The following is a 24,096-nucleotide window of genomic DNA, read 5'->3' as shown; positions in this document are numbered from 1 at the left end:
CCAATGACAGTGGGGGGGGAGGGGCAGAGGGACAGACAGGGCTGTCAGATTGGGTAAGAAAGCAAGACCCATCCATACGCAGTCTACAAGAGACTCATTTTAGACCTGAAGACACCTCCAGACTGAAAATGAAACCCTTTTTTTAAAAAAAAGATTTTATTTATTTGACAGAGATCACAAGCAGGCAGAGAGGCAGGCAGACAGAGAGGAGGAAACAGGCTCCCTGCAGACCAGAGAGCCTGATGCGGGGCTCGATCCCAGGACCCCAAGATCATGACCTGAGCCAAAGGCAGAGGCTTTAACCCACTGAGCCACCCAGGCGCTCCTGAAACCCTCTTCTTAATCACTGCTTTCCCTCCTCTCCACCTCTGCAAACCAACCCAGCTCTTCCCCTGCGTTTCACAGGAAGAGAAGGCGTCTGGGAAAGAGGACCCAGTCTTGAGGGTAATTTGCCAACACATCTGTGAAAGTGATGGCCCAGTGCGGCTCACGTGGCTGAGCTAACCTCATGTGTCCTCTTCTCAAACACTGGAAATTTATGGCTGGACCTGACCCCTCTTTAAAGCTAAACTGACTTCCCCGCAGAGAAATTTCCATGTGCCATGTCTTGGTGTTTCAAGTTCAAAGCTGGTAGTCAGTCCTTCTCTGCTGGAAGTCAGTCCTTGTCCCAGTACAGCTCAGACCCCCACTCCGTCTTGAGGAGATGACCTGCCCGTTTCTAACCCCTTTATCCGGCCAACAGCAGTCTCACATCAGATTATATTATCAACTGATTCAGACTATATCATCAACTGATTCTCACGAGTGCCATTGTCCTTCCTCCCCGGAATGCCTGCCCGCGGTGTTTCCATGACCCTACCCGTGCCTGCTGCTCTCGGAAGGCTTCCCTCGGCTCTTCAGCGCCTCCAACAGAATCGGAGCTTCCAGTGGCTGCTGCTAGTCCCATCGCTCGGGGAAAGCTGCGTGTCAGATCTCAGCTCTCTTCCATTCGCCCTCACATCCTCTGCTGGGGAGGAAAGCTGCTTCTCCTAATTTCTGGTGACTTATTCTCCTACCTCGAGGTCCTTGTCCAAGCCCCTCCACTGACATGAACCCCCCTTACTTCATCTCTCTATGCCCCCACGCCCACCCCTTCACAGAGTCCAAGATGGGCACAGCGGCCTTCCCTACAAACCCCCTCCCCTGCAGCCCCCCTGCAGCCTCCCTCCAGGCCCCCTGCAAGGACTGCTGCATTTTGCAAGGAATTATCTTAGCTGCCTTGTTAGATGGCAAATATCCCAAGACGGTCTCTACCGTGACACGTATCCCCGTGGCTCGCCCAGTGCTTTGCACCCTGCGAGCACTGACTGTGAGCCAGCCATGTGCAGGATTCCTACGCACTGGCTTCCACCGAGGGCTTGCCGGGGAGAAAGCAGAAGACGCACACAGTAACTTTGTTCCACGATTCATTTAGTGGGCTGGGGCAGGTGAGTGAACAACAGGCCACGGGACAAGGCCGGGAGAGTACAGTTCTTGCTTCCCCTCCCAGGAGACAGCTGTGTCATGGACGCTTGTAAGTTTTCCAAAATAGCCATCTGCTGTTGGGCGAGCTGGGCCTGGAGCTGGAGATTGGCGTACATACACTCCAGGAGTCCCAGGCATTCCGTGGGCTTGTGGCCAACTCCTGAGGGAGAGCAGAGGAGGTGCACCGGGGGCAGGAGGGAAACCGCGGCAGGGAGGGCTCCGGTCGTCCCCGCACAGCTCAGTCCGCACACACCCGTGTCCGGCTGTCCCCCACCCGGCCACGCTATTTTAACTGGAAAACCGTCACCGGGATTTGTTACTTTCTCCCTTGCTAAATTTCTTCCCATAGTACTTGTGATCATACGGCCTGTTCTGCACTTATTTAATGGTTGTCTAAGCCCCCCTCTAGAATGTTAGCTCCGGGAAGGCAGGAAGTTCTGATTCATTCACTGTTCTACCCCCAGCACCCAGAAGCGTGCTGGTGTCTAAGTATTCAGAACACACTGATGAGTGAGTGAGACGATCTGTGATCCTTCCCCAGCCTGGCGCGGCGTGGGGTCAGCGGGGGCCCGCAGTCCCTCCTGTCGTCTCACGTCACTCTGCTACTGTTCTCAACGACTACAGCCGAGTCCTGGGTAACTCTGGCAGTGATGTGCCTACTTCTTGTGTATTTATCGGCCTTGGCTCCTTTGCTGAACTGAGGTCAGCAAACACTCTTGTCATGACCTGTCAGATAACCTGGTGCCTGGTTAGGCTCCCTGCAGGTGTCTGAAACACCCATGGCTTTCCCCACGGGAATGCGAACGACTGCCTACCGTTTCCTTCCCTGGCCGCTTTTTAACTAAAGTTACTAGCGAGCAATACAATTTTCCCTTCAGTGCCGCGTAGCCCAGTAAGTATGCGAATAAGGAAACCAACACAAATGGGCAGAATCCGGAAGAAGATGCCATCACTTGACCTGAATAATCAGCAAGCTGCCAGCGACCCGGGTTGGTACCAGATCAACCTGGGGAGAGCTCAGGCCACTTCCTGCGTGCAAGCCCTCCCCCTCCAGCGCTGGGTCCCTTGGGAAAACCACCCCCCTATCCTTACCTGAGGGCGGCTTTGTTTTCTGGATGTTCAGGGAAGTGGCCGGTGGGGAACTTGCTGGGAGATTGATAAAGCTAGGGGAGGGTTTGGCTCGACAAAGAGGCACAGCATTACTTTCCTCTTTGGCTGGAACAAAATCAGAGGCAACTAATCAGAGTCATTTCTCACGAGGGATGGCCTTTCTAACTCGACCCCTGCCTTTGGTCTATGAACACAGGTACCAAGGCCCTGCGCTGAGTGGCTCCAGAGGAAGTGACGTAAGACAGACAAAAGAAAACCACAGTGGGAGTAAGGGAAGCCAAGCAGGGATGGGCTCAGCCAACATCTGCAAGTTCTCGTGGACGCGTGCCACGTGCTTACTCCTATGCGCATCACAGGGTCTCGAACTCGTGGCTTCCCAGGGACTCTCTCTTTGGTAGACGAATAGCACACTGATGACGAAACGTGAGATATAACCACTCAAGGACCGGGGCGCCTGGGTAGCTCAGTGGGACAGGCCTCTGCCTTCGGCTCAGGTCATGGTCTTGGGTCCTGGGATGGAGCCACATATCAGGCTCCCTGCTCAGCAGGGAACCTGCTCCCCAGCCCCTGCCTGCTTGTGATCTCTGTCAAATAAATACATAAATAAATAAAATCTTAAAAAAAAAATAACCACCCAAGGACCTAAACAATGCGCTTCTGACAGTCTGGGTGAAAATGAGAACTTTGTTGCTATTATTGTTCTTATCATCTCTAAGATTTATTTATTTGAGAGAGAGAATCTCCAGCAGACTCTGCCCTGAGCATGGAGCCAGGTGCAGGGCTACGATCTCACGACCTGGAGATCACGAGCCGATCCTAAATCAAGTCAGACCCTCAGCCAACTGCGCCACTCAGGTGCCTCGAAAACCAGGCCTTTTATCTCGTAGTTATCCTAAGTCTGTGACTGGATGCAGAAATGGATGCTTTCGGAAAGGAACAAGAGCTCAAGACAAGTCCGGGAGTCAGGGAAGACCCCAGGCCGGGAGAGGGCATCTACCGGGAAAGATACCTCAAGTGGGGAGGAAGGAGGCTCAGCAGAGCAGCTGAGCCGCGGGGGGCCCTTCACAACCATGAGTCTGAGACGTCAGGCCTTCTCCTGAGGCCGGTGAAAAGCCCCTGAGCCTTTTAGGATCAGAAAATGTGATAAAAACTCTCTTTGATTAATCTACAGGCATTAAAAGAGGCTGGATGTGAAAGAAGTTCTTGAACGGGGAAATACACAACCTTTGGCACAAAAAATTAAGTTAGAAGGAAAAGTGCATTTGTAGGGAGAAGGTCATGAGTCCCACAGAAGACGTGTCAATTTTGTTTAGTGAGCAACACCTCCTCTGGAAAAACTACTCTTCTCAGATTCCAGGCCATTCTGGTTGGGACCACACCAGGCCCCGCTCCCCAGGAGGAAAGGGCGTGGGACCCAACACAGGCCGACCATGGTATCTCATCCTCCTCGGCAATGTGGCTGATCCAAGCGTAAGCACGAGGGGCCAGATGGGAGTGCACAGCCGGCTCCTGCTGTCCAAGCGGCTTGCTTTCTTCTGATCTGCTGTGCTGGGGAAATGCGAAGTTGGGGCTGAGGAAAGCTACTGAATTTGGCCAGCATGCCGCAAGGAGCAGACACAAGCAAGCGAGCACAGACAAGAGCGCAGGGGAGAGATGGACGGACAGACGGCTGCAGGCACCATGTCCCTCAGTGCAGTCCCGGACGCCCCTGCTCCTGCAGGGACTCCTTCCTGTCCTGTGACCATCTCAGCCTCCCTCCCAACTGCACAAGCCTCTGAATTTCCTTGTTTACCCAAGGGAGTCTGAGTTGGGTTCCCATCAGATTAACGTAACTCACATTTTGGACATACAGAATGAGTGGAGACGAGACAGTCCAAGTAGAGATGCCTAGAAAAACAGCCAGAAGTGGCACTGAGCTTAGGGGAGAAAGGTCAAACTGCCAGGCCAGCCCCAAAAAGGGGATGAAGAAGGTGCAAAAATAAATCAGCTCTCTAGAGTGAAAAAGCGGGAGAGCAAAATCGGGACCTTGGGGAGCTCTTCCTCGGGAGTGTGAAGGTGAGAAGGAAGCGGTCAAGTGTACAGAGAGGCAGCGGATGGAGAGGCAAAGCGGCTGGGTCTCCGGGAGAGCCCACGAGTCACTGCCGGACCGAGATCAGGAGGACAGAAAGACGGACTCCACCGGTTCACTTACACACCTAGGAGACAGCCCGATGCCTGTGAGCGTCCACCACTTGACGAGGCCACAGCAAGCAGACCCACGTGGTTGCGACTCTCAGGGAGCTGCCAGCCCTGCGGTGTAGACACTAAGCAACTGAGCGTGTGTGTCATTCCACCGGGAAGTGTGAGAGAACACCGAACCTAGAACCCATCTGGGCAGCCGGGGACTGTGTTCCCCGAAGCAATCCTGTCTCAGCCGGAACCTGGAGATGAAGATACAGGACGGCTGTCTTCAGAGGAAACAAGCCTGGGGCAGAGGTGTGACAGGTAGGTTGAATGAAGGAAGACGTCATGTTCTTGTCCTTAACTCCAAGTGCAACAGAGGAGGGGCCCCCCCCCAGCAGGGGGCAGGGAGTCCTCACAGCCCGGTGCCAGGCTGAGGCCCTCTCTACTTGGAGACTCACTGAGCCTATGAAAATGCAAATCTGTTGGGGCACCAGGGTGGCTCAGTGGGTTAAAGCCTCTGCCTTCGGCTCAGGTCATGATCCTGGGGTCCTGGGATGAGCCCCGCATCGGGCTCTCTGCTCAGCAGGGAGCCTGCCTCCCCTCCTCTCTCTCTGCTTGCCTCTCTGCCTACCTGTGTTCTCTGTCAAGTAAAATAAAATCTTAAAAAAAAAAAAAAGGCATATGAAAATGCAAATCTGTTTTATTCCCTACTACTCCTGGTGACGGTGAAGGAAATTCATCTTTGGGGTTTTTTTAGGCTGCGCTTGTGCATTTTCCAAGCCCTGCTGCAGGCCCCGCATCTCCTTTTCCCCACGTCTCATCTGTCATTTGAAGGCTCATGCAGGATGGTACGAAGACAGAAGCTGAAACTAGGGGTCTCGAGATTATTGTCACAATTGGAAAAAAATCTAACTTTAAGTTCCATACAAATGCACTTGTCCACAATTCAGTCCCTTCCCAGGTAGAGGAGGATGTATTTTCCACCAGGTTGGAAGGTGTGACGGTGGGAGGAATAGTGACACACGGGGCACGTGAAGGAACCACACCTCCGACAACACAAAGGGGAAGGAGGCTGGGAAGCAGCATCGCGACGCAGAACACAGAAAATAAAGGGAACAGGTGCTTTATGGACATTTTCTGTTTCTCACGATGACCGTAAGAAGTAGGTAGCTTTCTCCACATTTTAGCTGAAAAAAACTTAAGTTAGGAAATTTGCTTAGGATTCCACAACTAGCCACGTGGCAGTGCCGGGGTTAAGTGCGGGCCTGGGGGCTCCATGGTCATGCTCTTTACCAGCCCCGACGACTGTGGAGAGTGTTAGTCTGCTCTGTCTAAGCTGTGACTCAGCCGGTGGGAGTCGTCTACCCCACCCACGGTTAAGTGTCTGGTTCTGCAGTCGCTGCTCCAGGCACCTCCCAGTCCGCTGAGTGGGACTGAGTGGGACTGCGCCCCCCCCCCCCCAGTATCTGTTTACTCTTCCCAACACTAGGTCTCCCGGAATCCCTGCACATGAGAGTTCTAAGCAGTAAGAGGGAAAACAATGTATTCCCTCAGCGTGTGTTGGCAACTATCATGTAACATCCGGTTCTAGGCACTGCGAATACAGCAATGTTCCCACTTATTTATTTTTAAAGGAAGGTCTACGCCCAGAATGGAACTCAAACTCATGACCCTGAGCTCAAGAGGCACAAGCGCTCTTGGGAAGACCGCACGGCGCCCCAGCGACGGTTCCATTTAACGGGAAACCGCACAACAGCTACAAGCAGGTTCCGCTTAAGGGACAGAACAGGAAAAAAATACACACAAGCAGAATCACTTTGCCACATTCGGAGCAACGAGCGAGGCCTGGCTTTGCTGTGTGCGCTGCGGGTGGGTGCGGGGCCTCGGACACACACCTTTTCCGTCGGGACGGCCAGCGCGCTGCTCCATCGGGACACCAGCAGGTGTGGTGCCTGCGGAAGAAGCACAGCGTTACAGGCCCGACAACCCGCGCTGTCCCTCTAGCGACAGTCTGGGCTCTCTCCGGCGCATCTCGGGAGGCGCACGCGGGAAGGTCGGTCCTGTCCTACGTCACCGCCAAGTGGGCGCGGCCGCGGAGGCGCCCGCGCTCTCCCGCTCCTGCTAGTTTGGAAGCAGGTCTGTCACCACTGCTCCCTCTTCAGGACAGAGCAGTCGTGACCTACGCCCAGACCGTCCCCAAGAGCCTCCCGCGAGCGGGGGTTCCACCGCGGCTCCGTCCCGCACAGCGGCCCCCTTCCTGCCCTGCGAGGCCCTGGCTCCCCACCATCTCCGTGGGCGGGAGTGCGGCGCAGGAGGAGGGCGCGGGAGCCCCGGGGGCGCGCTCCGGGCCGGACAGCGGGAAGCACCTGCGGAAGGAGCGCGAAGGGCGCGCGGGGACTCGCCGCGCGCCCCGAGAAGGGCTCTGCCACCCAGTCGGCCCCAGAGACCAGCTCCCGAGGCGGCCCGCGCCGCGGCTCCTCCCGCAGCTAAGGCTGGAAAGGGCCCCCCGCGGCCCCAGCGCACCCCGCACGCCGGCCGGCTCGGGCACCTCACCTGCGCTGTTACTCTAAAGCCTCCCGCCCAGCACCCACCCTCGTAGTTGACACACATGCGCAGTGGCGCGCCGGCCAACTGCCCCGGCCTCCGCGCTTGCGCCGACCTGCGCGCCGCACGCGGCCGGGAGCGGCCACCCTACTGCGCAAGCGCCCGCGCCCTCCCCGTGCCATCACCGCGCGCTCTCCATCTAGCTTGCACGGCCGTTCTGGCGTAGAGGGCGGGGCTAAGGAAGCCGATTGGTCGGTCTTCGTGCCGGTCAATGAGCTGGCTGCGGTGATTGGCAGCGACCCGGAGGGTAGCGGGTTAAGGTGTGAGCCTTGAGGAGGCAGCGTTTTCTGGGCTTCTCTCTGCTTCTCTCTCTCCAGAAGGTTCTGCCGGTGGCCCCAGCTCTGGGTACCGGGCTCTGCGTCGCGCCGCCATGATGGGCCATCGTCCGGTGCTCGTGCTCAGTGAGTTGGGAGGAAGCCGGGGCAGGGACCCCCTTTCCACCCTTTCCCCCCCCCAACTTCGCCGTGGGGCCCCAGCCCGGTCCGGCCCGGGTCCGGCCGCGCAGCCTTCCCGTCGTCGTGCGCCTCGGAAGCTCCCTCTGCCGCTCCCCCGAGTGCCCCGAGCCCGGTCCCTTGTCTCCCTGCCCCTGGCCGAGCCGCCGGGCTGCGGGCACTCGCGCTCTCCGCGCCGCCGCACCCCTGCTCGCGTGGTTTTCGGTGCGGGGCTGGGGAGTGGGATGTGGCCTGGCCTGGCCTGGCTTCGGCGCCGTGGCCGGTGGGTCCGTGGCCCGCGGGGCCCCGCCGGATCGCCTGGCTCGAGCGTCCGGTCCTTACTGAGGGCTTAGCAGCCTGTCCTCGTGGGATGGGGGGATTAGGTGACGGGGTGAGCTGCTGAAAAGGGGGTCTGCGCACAGCCAGTGGTACCGTGGTCAGGCTCAGTGACAGCCCCCGGGGGTCACCCTCCAGCGACGCGCTGCGGGGGTCCGGCCTGGATGTAATTCGTCCCGCGGCGTCCTCTGCGCTGCGATCTCCTGCGGAGTTTTCCTGAATTCCCTTCTAAGGAGCGCCACCTCCATTGTCTTCCCTTGGGCTGTTCCCATTTTTCGGGTAACTTCTGTACCCGAGCTACAAGCTCTTGTCCCTCCCTTACGGTTTTCGGTATACAAAATGCAATAACGCGATTTTCTCCGTTTTCCCTGTACCTAGGAAATAATTTTTCAGAAAAAAAAAAGGTTCACCTAACTGGGGCAAAGCCGCGTTCCTTCTGTTCAGTCTGCCGGACAGCCCATGAGGGATTTAGTTATGGCAGCCTGAAACGGGGATCTAAATTCAGAGGGTCCTGAGCGTGTAGATTTGATGGGACTGGGTGAAAATTTTACCCGTTTAACGTGTAGGGAGTGTGTAACTTGGGAGAGGAGGGAAATCAGCATTATGTTGGTTTGGTTGGAGCCACGGGCTTGTCTCCATTGGGAGGGCCCAGGGGTGAGTGGTGCATCGTGAAGCCTCTTTCCGGTCTGGGTTTATCCCTGGCACTAGTGGCTAGACCCGAGTAGCCCTGGTCAGAATACGTGCTTAGCTCTGGCTGGTGGTAGGGGGTCCCTGAGACTTTCCTATTATATCCAAGCGTGGAGCGAGTGTATCTTGTAAACCGAGCCCTTCAGAGCATATTCTCATTACACAGCACACCGCGGGGGCACGTCAGTAATACGCTGGGACCGTCAGTGTGATTCCTTCTGCCCAAGTAGGAAGATAGGAACCCCCAAGCCTCTTCCTCTTTTACACAAAGCGGTGATTGATGCTTTTTTTAGGTCACCGGTCCTTTGAGAATTGATAGATCGAGAGCCCCTTCCCAGACAAGAACACAGTATCTCCCCATTTTCTCCTAACCTCCAGGAGTTCGCCATTCCACTAGGGCCCATTCGTGGACCTCAGGTTCTGAATCTGCTGTTAATACGGAACGTTTGGTTCGTGGAAGGCAATGAGCAGGGTTCCAAAGTTGAAGTGTTAGGGATCGTTTGTATGGCAGGGGTTGACGAAGAAGTAGCCACGAGTACATATTCTTACTTTTTTAACGGTTTATTAAGGTATGTCAACACAGGAACGTACGCGTATCTGGACGGTTCGGTCGATGAGGGTTGATCTTCGTTACGTCTGTAAAACCTGTGTGTGTTTTTATTTTCAAAGGTCAGGGAATGAGAGTGGGTGAATACACAGTGGGTGAATCCTGGTCTGTTGCATTTTGTTTTATCTGTTTTAGGCCAGAACACAAAGCGTGAATCTGGAAGAAAAGTTCAATCTGGAAACATCAATGCCGCTAAGGTAGTGTGTCTTTTAAGTAGTTTAAAGTTGATTAGTTTGCCTCCAGCTGCCTTCCCTGGTACTTTTGTATTCATTTGCAGTTAGGCAGAAGAAAATCTTTCAGGCCATTTCTCTTATGGTGGTAGGTAGAAGGATACCCTCCCACAGTGAGTTAGGCCTAATATCTGGGCATAATTCTGTTAATGTATATTGTTTTGTAACCTGCTTGTGTCCGCCTGCCATTCCCCACGAGTTACTTGAGGGGAAGGACTGTCTTCCCGTTAGCATTCCTAGTTCCCACTGTAGGTCCTGGCGGGGTACTGAGCACATGCTTCTGCATGAAAGAATGAAACCGCCCCAGAGCCGATTCAGCGCAGTGTGGAGGCCCCTGTCGTGGGAAGAAATGCTAACACGTGGACCCGCAGTTGCCTGAGTTTCGGGAACCTGAAGCTCCGGAAGCCACGTTCTCTTTTCCTGTGAAAAATTCTTTCTGCGTCCACCCTGAAATCGCTCCTGGGGGAGAAATAGCAGCCCCGAGCGTGTGACGTCCTGTACGGAACGTGCCTTCTAACACCCACACTCAAGGGCCTTCTGACCAGTGGTACGTGTCTGTTGTTTTCTTTTTGATAGACCATTGCAGATATCATCCGCACGTGCTTGGGACCCAAGTCCATGATGAAGGTAGGCCTGTCCCTTCCTGAATGTTCTGACTTCAGATTTCTCCTGTCTGTCACCTGGAACAGGTGTAACTTAGGTATGACTTACTTTTGTTCTAGATGCTTTTGGACCCAATGGGAGGCATTGTGATGACCAATGATGGCAACGCCATTCTTCGAGAGGTGTGACTTCGTTTCGCTTTCCAGTGTTCGCTTCGGCAGCACGTACACTAACATTGGAACGTTTTGCTTTCTAACGATTTTATGAAGGATCCGTAAAATTATATATGCATGATAGTTTCTTAGGACTGCTGTGTCTTTAAACAGGAATGTATTTTCTCATAGAGTGGAGGCTAAAAGTGCAAAATCAAGGTGTCAGCAGGGCCCTCCTCCTTCCGAAAGCTTGAGAAAACAATCTGTCTTTGGTGCTATCTGATGGGTGACCGCAGTCTGTGACATTCCTTGGCCTGTGGGCTCAGGCTCTCTCTTTTTTTTTTTTTTTTTAAGATTTTTATTTATTTGACAGCAGGCACAAACAGGTGGAGGGGCAGAGGGAGAGGGAGAAGCAGGCTCCCCGCTGAGCAGAGAGCCTGATGTGTGGGGCTCCATCCCAGGGCCCTGAGATCATGACGTGAGCCGAAGGCAGAGGCTTAACCCACTGAGCCACCCAGGCGCCCCCTGTCTCCTTCTCTGTTGTTATAGGCCAATCTCCTGTTCTGGCTCTATTATAAGGACAACAGTGGTTGGATATAGGGTCTGTTGTTGTATCATGCCTGATCTAATTTGTAGATCTTGATTACATCTGCAAAGACCGTGTTTCAGTAACATTCCCATTCACAGTTTCCAGAGGGTAGGACTTCAGCTGTCCTTTTGGAAAATACAGTTCAGCTGCAACAGTGGGGCTCCCAGAAAGTAAGCTATGAAAGAGGCTGTTCTGTCTTTGAGAAACTTGAGTAGTTGAGTTGGGACGCATTTTTCCCTAAAAAGAGGGGGACTTGGAGAGAGGATTCACTTAGACATATTGGAGAGCCCTTAAAATCATTTAAGCTGTGGTGAAACGGTGCTGGTTAAGGGAGAGAATATAACAGCTCAAGAGTCAGGACCAAGTGGAGTGGGTTCCGCGGTCTTTGAGTAGTGCTGATTCCGTGGCAATCTGCGTTTTCCTTCTCAGATTCAAGTCCAGCATCCAGCAGCCAAATCCATGATTGAAATCAGCCGGACGCAGGATGAAGAGGTTGGAGATGGGACCACATCAGTAATTATTCTCGGTAAGAGGAGGACAGCAGTGCCGATAAGGGAAGCTCGATTGAAACATGAGGTTTTTTTCTTTTTTCCTTTTTTTTTTTTTTTAAGATTTTATTTATTTGGAGCACCTGCCCGGGTAGCTCAATCATTAAGCATCTGCCTTTGGCTCAGGTCATGATCTTGGGGTCCAGGGATCGAACCCGACATCGGGCTCCCTGCTCAGCGGGAAGCCTGCTTTTCCTTCAGTCTTGCTTGTGTGTGCGTGCTCTCTCTCTCCCTCTCTCTGTCAAGTAAATAAATAGTCTTTTTAAAGATATACATGTTTATCAGAGAGAAAGACAAAGAGATCACAAGCAGTGGGGAGGGGTACAGGGAGAAGGGGCCTATGTAGGACTTGATCCCCATGACCTGAGCTGAAGGTAGACGCTTTACCTACTGAGCCACCCACGTGATCAAAACATGAAGATTTTTTCGGAAATAACATCTGTGTCCTATTTTAAGAAGGAAATTATTACCCGTCCATTAATTACAACTATTTAAATAATTTATTGGTAATTTTTTGTGTATTTTATCCAAGTGAGCATAAAACATTTATCATAGTGTAGGATGAACTAAAAACCTGGTTGAACAAAATACAGTGGGTTCCTGTCATTCACAGTAAGTTGCATTCTGGAAAGTCACCACAGACGCTGAATTCGCAAACGTTAAACCGTCTGTCCTGGAGTAGATACGTGTTAGGCTCCTATGAGCCTCTTCACACACTCTTTAATGAATGTATACCTTACTGTATTTGTTTGAGAGGAGAGGGGAGCAGGGGAGAGGGTGAGGGCAGAGGGAGAGAAAGCCAAGCAGAGTTCCCGCAGAAACGGGAGCTTGGAGCCTGATAGGGTGCTCAGTCCCACCACCGTGAGATCATGACAGCTGAAACCAAGAATCAGGTGCCCTTATACCTTACTTAATGTGAGGGGGTTTTTTTGTTTTATTTATTTCTATTTCTTTTTAATTTTTAGAAAGGTTTTATTTGGGGGAGAGAGAGAGTGATGGAGAGCACGAGCAGGGAGGAGAGGTGGAGCAGGCTCGCTACTGAGCAGGAAGCCTGATATGGCCACAGTCCCAGGACTTTGGGATTAGGACCTGAGCCAAAAGCAGATGGTTCCCTGACTGAGCCAACCCTCAGCCTCCCCTACTTATTTTTTAAAGTAATCTCCCAGTTCACCGGGGTGGCTCAGTTGGTTAAGCATTTGCCTTTGTCTAGGATCATGATCTCAGGGTCTTGGGATTAAGTCCTGCATTAGGCTCCTTGCTCAAAGGGGAGCCTGCTTCTCCCTCTGCCTGCCGCTCCCACTGCCTGTGCTCCCGCATGAGCCAGTGCTCTCTCTCTGACAGATAAATAGAATTATAAATAGAATAAACAACCAACCAAATAAATAATCTCTATTCCCAGCATGGGGCTTGAACTCATAACTGTAAGATCAAGAGTTGACGCTTTTCCAAGTGAGCTAGCCAGGCGCCCCTCAGTTTGTTTTTTGTTTTGTTTTGTTTCTGTGTGGTTTTTTTTTTAAGTTTTTATTTACTTATTTTGCAGAGAGAAAGAGATCACAAGCAGGCAGAGAGGCAGGCGGGGGTGTGTGTGTTGCAGGCTCCCTGCTGAGCAAAGAGCCTGGTTCGGGGCTCGATCCCAGAACCCTGAGATCATGACCTGAGCCGAAGGCAGAGGCTTAACCCACTGAGTCACCCATGCACTCCTCGGTGTGTTTTTTTTTTAAGACACCCTATGGGGGCTCCAGTGTGGCTCAGTCAGTTAAGTGTCAGACTCTTGGTTTTAGCTCAGGTCATGATCTCATGGGTCCTGAGGTCAAACCTGGCATCAGGCTCCGTGCTGAGCAGAGTCTGCTTGAGAGTTTCTCTCTCCTTCTCCCTCTTCCCCTCCACGCACTTGCACAGGGGCATGCACACGCGGTCTCTCTTTCTCACATAAATAAATTTTATTTATTTTTAAAAGTTTTATTTATTTGAGAGAGCAAGGGATCATGAGTTGGGGGAAGGATAGAGGGAGAAGCAGAGTTCCCACTAAACAGGGAGCCTGGGGCACCTGGGTGGCTCAGTGGGTTAGGTATCTGCCTTCGGCTCAGGTCATGATCTCAGGGTCCTGGGATCGAGCCCCGAACCAGGCTCTCTGCTCAGCAGGGAGCCTGCTTCCCTCTCACTCTCTCTGCCTGCCTCTCTGCCTGCTTGTGATCTCTGTCTGTCAAATAAATAAAATCTTTAAAAAACAAAACAAAACGCAGGACTCGATCCCAGGAACCAGGGATCATGACCCGAGCTGAAGGCAGATGCTCAACTCACTGAGCCACCTGGGCGCTCCACAGTAAATAAATTTTTAAATAAAAATAAGGACACATTATGTAACATACGTTGCTGATTCATTGAACTCACAGCCAGTAGCACCGTAACTCACACCTAAACAGAGCTTTTGTAATGTGGGGTTTTCTCTGTAAGGCACGTCACACTCTTCTTGCACTTAGGAAAGCTGGACTGGACTGGAGTGCTATACTTGGGCCAGTTTAAACAGTGAAGTCAACAAAAAGCACAGAAACGTGAACCTGTACCGTATAAAGTGTGGGCGCTAAAGCGGGGCAGGGCATCGCATCACGTGACTCGAGTGTTCCTCTTAGCACGTGTGTGAGGGACCATGAAAATACTCCTGATTTGGGGCTCAAAAATAACATTTTATTTACTTATTTAAAATATTATATTGAATTATTTGACAGAGACAGAGAGGGAACACAAGCAGGGGGAGTGGGAGAGGCAGAAGCGGGCTTCCCGCTGAGCAGGGAGCTGGATGCAGGGCTCGATCCCAGGACCCTGGGATCATGACCTGAGCCGAAGGCAGATGCTTAGCAACTGAGCCATCCAAGCGCCCCTATAAATAACATTTTAGCCAGTTGTGAGGTTGACAAATGTTGACAATGAGTCTTGACCATACATGTTTTAATAACTGAGCTTTCCATTTTCTGTAGGATCATAAAGGATCACTTCTAAAAATGTGACGTTGCTTTTATTTCTCTGTGTGTTTTAAGTTGATGGAGAAATGTTTATAATCAGGGCATTTATTTTTTAAAATCTGATTTCAGTAATACATTGTATTACCAGTCCCAGGGGTACAGGTCTGTGAATCGTTAGGCTTACACACTCCACAGCACGCACCATAGCACATGCCCTCCCCAGTGTCCATCACCCTGTCTTCCCCCTGCCCCCCTGACCCCCTCAGATTAAGAGTCTCTTAGGGTTTGTCTCCCTCCCGATCCCATCTTGTTTCATTTTAAGGAAACGACTCTGGAACAGAGGTCGGCTTGTGATGCTGGCTCGCGCGCCTCGAAGTAGAGTGCAGTAACCGAAGTGTTGTCTTAGCTTTGAAAGCGATGCTTTCCGTTCGTTTTAGCAAGTGCAGAGTTGGGTGGAGATGTAGTGCCGTCCCCACCAACTCAGCACTTGGTTATTTTCCGAGGGAGCGTGCGCTGGGGTGGAGGAGGAGCAGAGGGAGAGAGAGGAGCTCCAGCAGACCCCCTCTGATCGGAGCCCAACCCAGGGCTCCGTCCTCTGGCCCTGAGATGACCTGAGTCGAAACCCAGGGTCTGACGCTTAACCGGGAGAGCCACCCAGGTGCCCACTAAGCATTTGTTCAGCCCCAGTTCTCTTTGAGGAGTGAAAATTAGGTGTGGCTAGTTCTGTGCTTGGAAGGAAAATTTGGAGGAGGCAAGAGGGAGGACAGACTCCATGCGCTTCCTCACTGTTCTGTGACTGCGGATGAGCGGTGGTCGCCAGGCAGGATTTCCGAGCTCCTGACCTCGTTGAATTTCCCCGCGAGATAAGGGGGTTAAGTATCCACGAGTCTAGGTAGCTCTGATAAAGAAGACCCTGCTGTTCCTAGAGTCATTTTTCTTTTCTTTTTTTTTTTTTTAAAGATTTTATTTATTTGACAGACAGAGATCACAAGTAGGCAGAGAGAGAGAGGAGGAAGCAGGCTCCCCGCTGAACAGAGAGCCCGATGTGGGGATCGATCCCAGGACCCTGGGACCATGACCTGAGCCGAAGGCAGAGGCTTTAACCCACTGAGCCACCCAGGCGCCCCTTTTATGTGTATTTTGTTTTTAGTACAAAAATATTTGTATTTTGTTTGTTTATGTGTAGTTTTGTTTTATGTGTATTTCTCTGCCTCCTAGGTGTTGAGATAATCATAAGCAAGTCGTTTCGTTTTTCCCTCTAGAGTCTTTGGGGGGAGAAAACGTCTCCTTTTGCTTAGAAAACTGGTGACAAACGCTGGTCTTGAAAGAGCACGTGAACAAACTGCTCAGTCTTTGCTCTCTGAAGCGCGTCTGGTGAGGGTGTTTTCTTGCTGGATTGCCGCGTATGAAGTGTGAAAGTTGGATTACAAAAAGATTTTATTAACAGACCATTGGCATAGGTTTGGGGACCATCTATTTTAGGGAGAACGATAAGGTATTCTTAGAAGTCTCATGAAGTTGCCTGAAGTCTCGGTGCTTCTAAAACAACCACGATGGCTCGTGTGTCTCTTTCCAGCCGGGGAGATGCTGTCCGTGGCCGAGCACTTCCTGGAGCAGCAGATGCACCCGACGCTGGTGATCAGCGCGTACCGCAAGGCGCTGGACGACATGGTCAGCACCCTTAAGAAGATCAGGTACTGACGTCAGAGACCCGCCGTCGGCCGTGGGGGCCTGGAGGACGGACGTGTTCCGCGGTGGCCGAGGAAGGCTAGGCGCATCAGCAGGGCTTTACCCTGTAGTCCTGTATGCGAGGAAGAGAGAGGAGGAGAGCAGAAGGACAAAGGACCGTGACCGGACACAAAGCAGACAGAGGGAGTTGGGTTCAGTCCTTCTGAGTGTCTTCAGGTTACATGCGGTTTGCTTGTTCCCCTGTCCGGGCTGCCATGGAAAATGCGTAGCAAATAGACCTCACTTCTCAAAGCTCAGATGCCGGTGGGGGGGATTAGTTGAAGAGCTAGGTGACTAATTATTGAGGATTTAATACTAAAGTGTTCTACCATCACGTGTGACCGTGCCTCACACCGTTGACTCTCTAGGAAAATGTTGCGGAGGGAGGCGGCCGGCGTTTTCCGTTAAAGTCCAGACGGGTGGGACTGAAAATTCTGTCCGAGGCCCATCTAGGAATCAGAGAGCTTGCTGCTCGTCTGCTGCGCACCAATAGGGTAACGATAGGAGTGTGGAAAGGCAGGACTTCTAAAATCAGAGGATGTTAGGTCATGCCATAATGCAGAAAGTCTTTGGTGTAAAAATTCTGTGTAAGATCTGTAACGATCTACTCCGACATACTGCACGTGTGTGGTTGGGTGTTTGGTACATACGCCTCAAGTGACTTGGCGAGCCATGTGTCGTAGTCCTGCTAAGAGACAGAGTGTGTGATGAAGTCTTTCTAGCACTTTTAGGGAATGTGGTGTTTGCCTAAAATTATTTTTATGAAGTAAGCTGTAAGAATGTAGAGATAACCGAAGGATTTATTGAGTTTGTGGAGCTGAATTGCTAGTTCTTCTTATCAAACAATAATTGTCTGAATGTCTTGGGTGATACTTGTAGAGCTGTTGTTTCTTCTCTAAAATCCATAATTTTGGGGGCGCCTGGGGGGCTTAGTCGGCAGAGCATCTTCCTTCGGCTCAGGTCATGATCTCAGGGTCCTGGGATCAAGTCCTACATCGGGTTCCTTCCTCAGCAGAGAGTCTGCCTCTCCCTCTGCCCCTCCCCCAGCTCATGCTCTCTGTCTCAAAAAAAAAAAAAAAAAAAAAAAAAATCCAGGGGCGCCTGGGTGGCTCAGTGGGTTAAAGCCTCTGCCTTCGGCTCAGGGCATCATCTCAGGGCCCTGGGATTGAGCCCTGCATCGGGCTCTCTGCTCGGCGGGGAGCCTGCTTCTCCCTCTATTTCTGCCTGCCTCTCCACCTGCTTGTGATCTCTCTCTGTCAAATAAATAAATAGAACCTTTAAAAGAAAAATTCATAATTCACCAACTGTGTAATGATAGCGTATCATATGCCTTACACTGTTACATGAAAATTTGGCTTAGATGGTGTCCAGGGTCTTGGAGAACTTCAGTTTTATGGCTGCAGATAGTCTTACCGCATTCAAGTGGGTGCTGCTGTTAGGAAAGACTGAACACAGACGCACCATGTGGTTCTCCGCAGAGTCAGCTGCTCGAGGATAGTGCAGGCCGAGGGGGATTTCCAGGACGAGCTCTTGGCATTTACTAGCTGTGGGATAAGGTGTCAGAGGCAAAATGTGTTTTGACCCAAGTTATAAAAGTTGAGTTTATTTGGTTGAAGCAGAAGGTAAAGAACAGATCATTTTTCTGTAAACCCTTAAGTCTGGAGGCTCGTCAGGCATGAGGAGAGACTGCTCAGATTTGAGATAGCTTCCAGGGATGGGTTAGTTGCAATCTTGTCGAAAGGCAGGGGGAGGGACAGTTCTGCCCGTTGGCCCCCCCGGTCCCCAGGCTGTAGACGAGGGACTTCTCGACCGTCCGAGCCGTCCGCTGAGCCCACTGCCTGCCTCTTCCTCCAGTACCCCTGTGGACACCAGTAACCGCGACGTGATGCTGAACATCATCAACAGCTCGATCACCACCAAAGCCGTCAGCCGGTGGGCCTCGCTGGCCTGCACCATTGCCCTCGACGCCGTCCGGACGGTGCAGCTTGAGGAGAACGGCCGCAAGGAGATTGACATCAAGAAATACGCCCGGGTGGAGAAGGTGAGCTCGTCCGCCCGCGTGCAGGACACGCTGCTTCTGAGCGTGAATCGGCTCACCTGGGAGGACCGAGGGTCATGTTTTTATCGTTAGAACATTTGCTGCCCAGAAAACTGCAGCTTAAAAAAGAGGGTACCCAGGAGGCGTTCCCAAAATAGTTCTGCTGCTTTCAGTGCTGTTCTCCACAAGGCTTACGGGGGCTGGAGAAGGGCTTCTCGGTGTCTCCGTGTCTGGGCCTCTTGGTGAGGCTGTGACCCAGGCCCCAGAATGCACTCCCCAGCTCTGCTCCCTGAAGGACCAAAAGTAGCATTAATAGCCGTGGGCCTGTAGGTGGAGCCCCAAGCCTAAAACATCTGTGGGAATCTTCCCGGAAGTAGGAGAGAATCTTTGTGAGTCACTGAATTTCTTAGAGTCTCGGCTGACCTTCAGCTCGGGGTCCTGGTCCGGGATTGGTGTGCCTCCTGGAGTGCTAAGTGTGATTACAACTATGTTTTTGACGTTCGGGGGAAAAAGCTATGTCAGAAACCTGCAGCCGTGCTCATTCGGGAAAGCCGAGTGTCTGGGAAGGGAGTTGAGAACTGGCTGCTCTTGGTTGTGGCTAAAAAGTGGGTCTCTTGCTCAGATACCGGGGGGCATCATCGAAGACTCGTGTGTCCTGCGGGGAGTCATGATTAACAAAGACGTGACCCATCCCCGAATGCGGCGCTACATCAAGAACCCACGCATCGTGCTGCTGGATTCCTCTCTGGAGTACAAGAAGGGAGAAAGCCAGGTGAGGCTCCTGGCCCACTTCCTTGCAGCTGGCATAGGACTCTATGAACAGGGACACGGAAGTAAAGGCGTGTTTGTTATCCTGCCTGCTGCGTCCGCGACCTGCGTGTATAGTTTCTGCTTCGCAGGGGAATTCTTTCCCAGGGTTCGTACTGATTTCCGTTCACAGATGAGGGATCCAAAGCTCAGGGAAGGTAGGTTAATTGAGGAACACAACCGTACTGACCAGGTCAGGGTTTGAACGCAGCTCTTTGGCTTCGGTTCCGTACTGCCGCGCCGCCTCTCCTGACACGAGTAGAACATAGGGTCAGGGGTAATTCAGCTTGGGAACGCCAAGGAATTTTCGGAGGGAGGAGGTTCACCAGGCTTTTACTATGTGTGGTTAGAGTAAAGTAACTGAGGTTCGTTAACCCAGGCGTTGGGAGGAAGGTGTATTTTGTTGGCGGGAAGAATCAAGACCCAGATACCAGGCACACTGACGGGCCAGAGGGAACATTGCACTGAGGGTCAGGGACCTCAGGCCACAAACCCCTGATTGCCTTTACCTTTGACTTCCATTTAATGTGTAATTAAACGAAGGCGTGAACGGAACCGCACACCTGAAACCAATGATACATTATGTGTTAATTAAGAAAAAAAAAAATGAAGGCATTCGGCTGCTGTGCTGGAGCTGAACCGGCTCCCGAGGGCTGGGCTCCTGGCGGCAGGCCTCTCGCGGACCTGTAAGTCCGCGGCTTTCTCCACCGCGCAGACTGACATCGAGATCACGAGAGAGGAGGACTTCACGCGGATCCTCCAGATGGAGGAGGAGTACATCCAGCAGCTCTGTGAGGACATCATCCACCTGAAGCCCGATGTGGTCATCACAGAGAAGGGCATCTCAGGTAGGGCTCCATTCGCTTTTCCTCCTGGTGAGTAGAAGAGGGTGGCTGCCCCCTCCCCCCCCCCCCCCCCCCCCCCCCCCGTTGGCATGGACCGCATGTAAACGCGATGGTGTGAGGTACATTGGGGATGACACCGGTTCAGAACCCAGGATTCCGGCTTCCAGTTTGACATCTCTGCTCTTGGGTTTACAGATTTAGCTCAGCACTACCTCATGCGGGCCAACATCACAGCCATCCGCAGAGTCCGGAAGACAGACAACAACCGCATCGCCCGGTGAGTTGGCCACGTAAAGATGAGATTCCTCCTTCCCGTGTGTTTCCCTTTTGGAGCTTTATAATGTGGTTCCTGTTACCTGAAAAGGTTTAATGTAGGACACGGTCGGCCAGATCGGGTTTTGATGGGCATAACCCAGGTTTAGCTGTGTGCTGTCTCCAGAAAGGCTCCGGACCAGCTGCTGCCTGCTGCTGGCCAGTCGTGACCGGCTCAGGCTTACACGTCTATGGGCCCTGGCTCAGGGTCTGTCAGCCTGTCTGCGGTAGCTCGGCCTAGAGCACGGCCGTCCGATTCCCTGACTGGATGGTCAGCTGCTGTGGTGCAGCTTACGACGGCCTCGCTGTTTGCAGATCTGGGCTCACGTGCCATGCGTTTTGCTACTCATTTTTGTGTTAAAGCTAAGTCTACCCCAGTGTCAAGTATCAGAGCCCAGTCGAGTTTTACCCTTCCGCCCCCTCGGAGACGGCTCTGAGCGCGCACGGGTACGGAGGGCTGACTGTGGGCCCGCGGCGGCGGGGGGGGGGCGGGGGGCGCAGCGGGCAGCTGAGTGCTGTGCTCAGCGCAGTGGAGTCAGACGTACACTCACGGACTCACTTTCCTCCCTTCTTGACTGGGCGCTGTCTCGCGTGCAGCTCCGTTACTGGCCTTGAGCTCTCATTGGGCCGTGCAGGACGCGTCGCGTCTGGAAAGGACCGTAACGTGGCACACACGGTAGATGAGCCCGAGAACGCATTTGTCCGGCGCTGAGGAGCCGCAGAATATCCTCGCATTAAAGCGCACCTGGTTGTCTAGTTGTTCCCGGTGTATTTGCGGTTTGCAAGCCCTGTCAGCGCAAGGACACGTAACTACACGTGTTTGAGAATCTTCCACCGGGCAGCCAGGCGCTCCTGCGTTACATAGCAGCATTTCCAGCAACCCGCTTCGGGCCTTACCCCCAGCCACTGGCCTTAGGGGCCGGGAAGATGAGTAAAAGCACCCGAAGTCACATGCCCCCCCAATCTAATCAACAGAGCCTGTGGGGCCCGGATAGTCAGCCGGCCGGAAGAGCTGAGAGAAGAAGATGTTGGGACAGGAGCAGGCGTGTTGGAAATCAAGAAAATTGGAGATGAGTACTTCACATTCATCACTGACTGCAAGGACCCCAAGGCCTGTACCATTCTCCTGCGTGGGGCCAGCAAGGAGCTGCTCTCTGTGAGTCTGCCTCGGGGGCGTGCGCGCCTGAACTGGGTCGTTCCGTTTCTTGAGAGAGCCCCCCCAGACCTAAAATCCTTCTGTTGCCCATTCATACCTATTTAATTTTTCATATGTGGCCACAAACATCTTTTTTTTAAGTGAATAGTAATTTTTTAAAAGATCTTATTTGGGGTGCCTGGGTGGGCTTAGTCGTTGCATGTCTGCCTTCAGCTTGAGTCACGATCCAGGGTGCTGGGGTCAAACCCCACATCGGGCTCCCTGCTCAGCGGGAAGCCTGCTTCTCTCCAGCTCCCCCTGCTTGTGTTCCCTCTGTCGCTATGTTTCTCTTTCTCTGTCAAATAACGTCTTTAAAAAAAAAAAAAAAAAAAAAAGATTTTATTTGGCACAAAGAACACAAGGAGGGGAGCAGCAGACTCCCCGCTGAGCAGGGAGCCCGATGCAGGACTCGATCCTGGGACCCTGGGATCATGACCTGAGCGGAAGGCAGACATTCAACCAACTGAGTCACCCAGGCGCCCTGAAAAACAATTTTTAGGGGCACCTGGTTGGCTCACTGGGTAAACACACAGCTTGATCTGGAGGTCATGAGTTCGAGCTCTGCCTTAGATACAGAGATTACACATATATGTCATTTTTAAAAAATTCTCAATTACAAAAAAGCTACGTAAAATTGACCATCTGAACCATTTTTAAGTGTACAGTTCCGCACACATTTACAGTCTCAGGCCACAGATCTTCAGAACCTTGTCACTTTGCCAGACACCCCTTCAGCAGTGACTCACCATTTCCCTGGTAACTGCTGCTGCCTTGTTTCTTAAGCTGACGCTACAAATACCACTTTCGCCCCCGGGTAGGTAACTTAGCCACAGGTGCACGGCCGGCCGTTGGGACGGGATGGAGCGGGAGACCTGCTCTGTGTCGCCTGACTTCACCGCCGCCCTCCTGCACCTGTAGTCCCTGTGCTTCTGCGAAGCGCAGGGCGTCTGCTCTGCCCCACAGGGTTCTAGGGACTTTTCCAGCTGCCCTCCTGACGGTTTACCCGACGTGGCAGTTAGGGAGCCCTCGAGTGCCTCTCTCGTGTTCCTGAGTCCCCAGCCTTGGGCTTCACGTCATCCGTTTGCTTTCCCAAGGAAGTGGAACGCAACCTCCAGGACGCCATGCAAGTCTGCCGCAACGTCCTCCTGGACCCCCAGCTGGTTCCGGGGGGTGGGGCCTCGGAAATGGCCGTGGCCCACGCCTTGACAGAAAAGTCCAAGGCCATGACCGGTGTGGAACAGTGGCCCTACAGGGCTGTTGCCCAGGCCTTAGAAGTCATCCCTCGCACCCTTATCCAGAACTGCGGGGCCAGCACCATTCGTCTGCTCACCTCCCTGCGGGTGAGTTCCTTCCCACGCTTTGCTCCGGACGGGCTGGGGAGAGCTGCTCGGCCCAAGGGGGTGGTTCACGTCTGTGTGTCTGGCTCTCCTGGCAGCTTGAGCCTTCAGGTGTCCCCTCCCTCTCTCTCCCTCTCTCTCTCCCTCTCTCCCTCCCTCTCTCTCTCCCTCTCTCCCTCCCTCTCTGTCTCTCTCTCCCTCTCCCTCTCTCTCTCTCTCCCTCTCCCTCTCTCTCCCTCTCCCTCTCTCTCCCTCTCCCTCTCTCTCCCTCTCCCTCTCTCTCTCTCTCCCTCACACTCCACCTGTCTGCAGTCAGCTGTCGTCACCTGGTCTCATGTCACTGTTTTGCCTTCTTACCTGATGTTCCTGCCCACTGGTTTCTGGTGTTTTCCCTCGAGCTGTTGATACTCCTTCCGACTCCAGGCCAAGCACACCCAGGAGAACTGTGAGACGTGGGGTGTAAATGGTGAGACCGGCACCTTGGTGGACATGAAGGAACTGGGCATCTGGGAGCCGCTGGCCGTGAAACTGCAGACGTACAAGACGGCCGTGGAGGTGAGGCCCTGAGCGCCGCTGGGCCGCGGGCGGGCACGTCTCTGGAAACCAGCGTGTTGGGCTCGATCTCGAAGGGCGGGCTCAGAAGACAGAGCGTTCTCAGAAGGTCTCGCAGGGTATCCTTTCCTGTACTCACCTTTAGCTCATGCAGAACGCAAGGGGACCCCACAAGGTGTGGCCCTTGCTGAGGGAGAGCTGCGTTTTCCGGGCCAGGCTGGGTAAAGGTAGAATGCAGATAAATGCTAACCGTGTGGGAGGAGCTCAGTGTTGGGTTTTAAAGAAAACAAGCGCTCTTCCCTTCTCTGCTGACCTCTTTGGGGCTGTGGTTTTTCCCCAGACGGCAGTTCTCCTGCTGCGGATTGATGACATCGTCTCGGGCCACAAAAAGAAGGGGGATGACCAGAGCCGGCAAGGCGGGGCTCCCGATGCCGGCCAGGAGTGAGTGGTGGCGCCACGACCTCAGCGCGCAGAGCCGGCGGAGGCTCCCTCTTCCCTGAGCCAGACTGCCAGGGACACTGTGGATGTCTTGGAAGGGATCGGGTTGAGGGGCAGCCCAGCTCCTTTTCTGTTCCAGCTCAGTTTGCAAAAGGCACTGACATGTAATTCTTCTCTATTGTAAGCTTTCCATTTAATTTAGTTTGCTTCCGATGATTAAATCTAAGTCATTTGAGACGATGTTTATGTCTTTTTCGATCTGGAGTTCTGTCTTTGCCTCCTGGTAAAGAGGGAGGAGAAGACCTTGCTGGGGAGAAAGGG

At 53.0% G+C, this 24,096-nt stretch overlaps 2 protein-coding genes across 2 annotated transcripts; one reads left to right on the top strand and one right to left on the bottom strand.

Annotated features, from left to right (window-relative positions):
* Nucleotides 1-1,174: 1,174 nt before the first annotated feature.
* Nucleotides 1,175-7,752, bottom strand: TSACC (TSSK6 activating cochaperone). The gene is made up of 7 exons (XM_045983309.1): nucleotides 7,730-7,752; nucleotides 7,525-7,600; nucleotides 7,143-7,342; nucleotides 6,672-6,728; nucleotides 4,451-4,500; nucleotides 2,596-2,718; nucleotides 1,175-1,663 (listed from the first exon to the last, which is right to left on the bottom strand). The coding sequence occupies exons 1-7, from the start codon at nucleotides 7,750-7,752 to the stop codon at nucleotides 1,446-1,448; spliced, it is 747 nt and encodes a 248-aa protein (XP_045839265.1). The 3' UTR covers nucleotides 1,175-1,445.
* CCT3 (chaperonin containing TCP1 subunit 3) lies at nucleotides 7,628-24,015 on the top strand. Its single transcript, XM_045983349.1, has 14 exons — nucleotides 7,628-7,781; nucleotides 9,577-9,638; nucleotides 10,248-10,298; nucleotides 10,394-10,456; nucleotides 11,445-11,541; nucleotides 16,100-16,217; nucleotides 18,106-18,292; nucleotides 18,912-19,061; nucleotides 19,812-19,944; nucleotides 20,137-20,218; nucleotides 21,229-21,409; nucleotides 22,543-22,788; nucleotides 23,209-23,340; nucleotides 23,678-24,015. Exons 1-14 carry the CDS (start codon nucleotides 7,751-7,753, stop codon nucleotides 23,780-23,782), a joined length of 1,638 nt encoding a protein of 545 aa, XP_045839305.1. The 5' UTR covers nucleotides 7,628-7,750; the 3' UTR covers nucleotides 23,783-24,015.
* The last annotated feature ends 81 nt before the right edge of the window (nucleotides 24,016-24,096 follow it).

The sequence above is a fragment of the Meles meles genome, chromosome 17 (assembly GCF_922984935.1).
Source record: "Meles meles chromosome 17, mMelMel3.1 paternal haplotype, whole genome shotgun sequence".
Classification (NCBI taxonomy): Eukaryota; Metazoa; Chordata; class Mammalia; order Carnivora; family Mustelidae; genus Meles; species Meles meles.
Note: the sequence above shows the minus strand (reverse complement) of the source record. Positions and strands in the feature narration are given on the sequence as shown.